Below are 2,795 nucleotides of genomic sequence, written 5' to 3' on the forward strand. Positions count from 1 at the left end.
GAATTACGGGCATCATGGATCGCTTTGTGTATGAAGACATCTTGGAGAACACAATGAGACCCTGGGCACGGTCTACTGTGGGCCGGGCGTTCGTTTTCCAACAGGATAACGACCCGAAGCACACCTCGAAGCACATCAAGGAGTGGTTCCGACGCCGCCACGTGGATCTTCTGTACTGGCCAAGTCAATCTCCGGACTTGAATCCGATCGAACACCTCTGGGAGCATGTCGAGAGACAGCTTAGAGGGATCCGTGCCTCGAATGCCAACCAGAAGTTCGACCAACTCCAAGATGTCTGGCAGGCCATCCCGATGTCTGTCATCGACACTTTTCTCGACTCGATGCCAAGAAGATGTCAGGCGGTAATCGACGCCAAAGGCTTCCCAACGAAGTACTAAAGCTATTTTATTCATTTTCTATTGTTATTTTTCGTTTACCGGTCTATCCTACATCTCAGAAGTCAAAGTTCCATTTACCGGTTTTTTGCAATTTTCATGAATTTTTCGATTTTTTTTCAATTTTTTGAAATTTTGACTATTCTTGTTGTTGAATCAGTTTCTTTTACCGTTTTAAACTTTGTCTTAAAATATCAGATTGATTCGGGAAGTTTCAGAAAAGTTATGCTCGAAAAACTATTTGCGAATACCTTTTTGGCCAGTACTGTATGTGTTTGAAACCTAAACGAATGTCTATTTCACTTTGGTTTGAGTCCCCTCCTTGGCTTAAACTACTGCTCGTAGTCATTGAGCTAGCATCATTTGCCAATTGAAATCAAGAATACAAAAAAAAAGAATTTATCGAATGAAATAAGTGAATTTAACCATCTATCCCACTTTTCGTGTTGTAACAATGCTTGCTGAACTGATTTTCGGACTTATTGTTATCTGAAAATAAATCTCAAAAATATAGTGAAATTCTACAACAAACTTACAGGTTTCTGGGATCCTTTGTACCACAACAACTCTTTAACTGATTTTCTATAAGGTGTAGAAACTCCGAAACAAACGAAAAAATGGGTAGTTGCATTCAAAATCGCAAAAGCGAAAATAATAATCTCGAAGCAGTTAACTATTTTTCTGAAATACGAAGTTTTTAGACGTTACTAGTAATATTACAGCTAACATCAATTTTGGAGCATCCACTAGTAGAGCTTCAAATACAAATCCTATTCCCATTGGCCCTTCAGCACAAATACAAGTTATTGTCATAATGATAACCAGTTTGGAAGTGTTATCAGGATTATTAGCATTTTTAGAAACGACGGAAGTTTTTTTTCTGGAAACTTTTCCTTCTTCAATTCTCTTATCAGCAAGACAGCTAGTACTGGGAGCACACTAGCAAGAATGATCTGAACCGTTTTTTCTCATACATTCCTTGTTTTTTTGAACTTCAAACCTTCAGAATCCCATCGAAAGCTACATAAAACATATATATCTCTGGTCCACTGAAGAACAGTTTATTACTTATAAAGCCATATTTTGTCATACTGAAGTTAGTCGGGTACCCACAGGCTTCCGGAGGTATCCAGATTTCAGATATAAGATCCACGCGGATCACATAAAACATAGACATTAGGGTACTGACAATGAATGCAATAGTCAAAGATTTCCAGCCTGAAGATGGTTTGGAGAGAAAGTTAAATTTCGGATTTAGAGAATTTTTGATGATAAAATAGCGAACAGATGCCATCAGAACACCGAGCCACGCGGAAAGTCTTCGGAAGTCGTCCTTGATAAATAGGAGAAAATAATTGAGCCTTGTGATGAAATAACTTTTTGGCACGGTGCATTCGTCTTCAAACGATTCGGGTAATATTGCAACAAATTGATAAGCTATAAGGCTCAAATTCACAATGTCACTGATAGCGATACCCAACAAAATCACATTGATCACATTTGAGATCATCGATTTTCTAGAGAGTACGATAATATGAAAAGCGTTTATGAAAACACCGATACTTGCTAGGACGAAATTTAGTTTAGTGAAATACTGAGACGCAAGTAAAATATTGTTTCCGATAATTACAAGAGCCTCTTTTGTAGAATTGTCGAATTTATCGAAATCTGAGCGAGAAAAGTTTTGAGACATTCTCAGACAGAAAAAATGCGGATGTATGCTGTAAGGCTCTGTTTGTTCTATAACGAACAGGTGGATGAAATGAATTCAATTAGTGAGTAACCCAAATTATGACAAGTAAAAACAAGGAACCACTACTCTGCAGGAAGCCACATCAGACCTGCAGCTTCCATACCTTGTGATACCGGCAGGCTTGCTCGGAGTCGGAAAACGGATAATCCGATTTTCCGATTTTTTTTCGGGGAAATTTCCCGACGGAAATATTTTCCGGTTTTTTCTTCGGAAAAAAATTTCCCGACGGAAAATTTTCTGAAAAAAGTTTTATAGAAAATATGGGACGTTCAAGGCACATCGGCGATATTTTTGTTGATTTTCGCTGTTTTTCAACTTTTAATTGTCAGTAACAGCGAAATTAAATAAGTTTTTCGAAAAAAAAACATCGGGAAAAATCAGGAAAAAAGTCGAATATCCGATTTCCCGAAAAAAAATTTCCGGAAAAATTCAGATATCCGATTTTCCGAATATGGTTTTGCGAGCAAGCCTGAAGACCAGACCGCATTAAGCTAGCTTCATCTGCCAGTTGAAATCAGATCAGCAACATTCAACAATCTCACTTAGTCGCCTTATGTGGCTGTCACCAAGCAGCAGTTTCGTAGTAACATCGCATCACATCAGCGCCTATTAGCAACACTTCCACTACGACACTCCGTTTTGCCGCT

The 2,795-nt window shown here is 38.4% G+C and overlaps 1 protein-coding gene across 1 annotated transcript; it reads right to left on the reverse strand.

The window, feature by feature from the left end:
* Nucleotides 1-824: 824 nt before the first annotated feature.
* On the reverse strand, nt 825-2,088 carry CBG24205 (the record flags this gene model as incomplete). The annotated part of the gene is made up of 4 exons (XM_045240945.1): nt 825-884; nt 932-1,076; nt 1,123-1,334; nt 1,396-2,088. 4 exons carry the CDS (start codon nt 2,086-2,088, stop codon nt 825-827), a joined length of 1,110 nt encoding a protein of 369 aa, XP_045091274.1.
* Nucleotides 2,089-2,795: the final 707 nt, after the last annotated feature.

This window comes from Caenorhabditis briggsae (genome assembly GCF_000004555.2).
Source record: "Caenorhabditis briggsae AF16 supercontig from assembly CB4, cb25.NA_113, whole genome shotgun sequence".
NCBI classification, from domain to species: Eukaryota; Metazoa; Nematoda; class Chromadorea; order Rhabditida; family Rhabditidae; genus Caenorhabditis; species Caenorhabditis briggsae.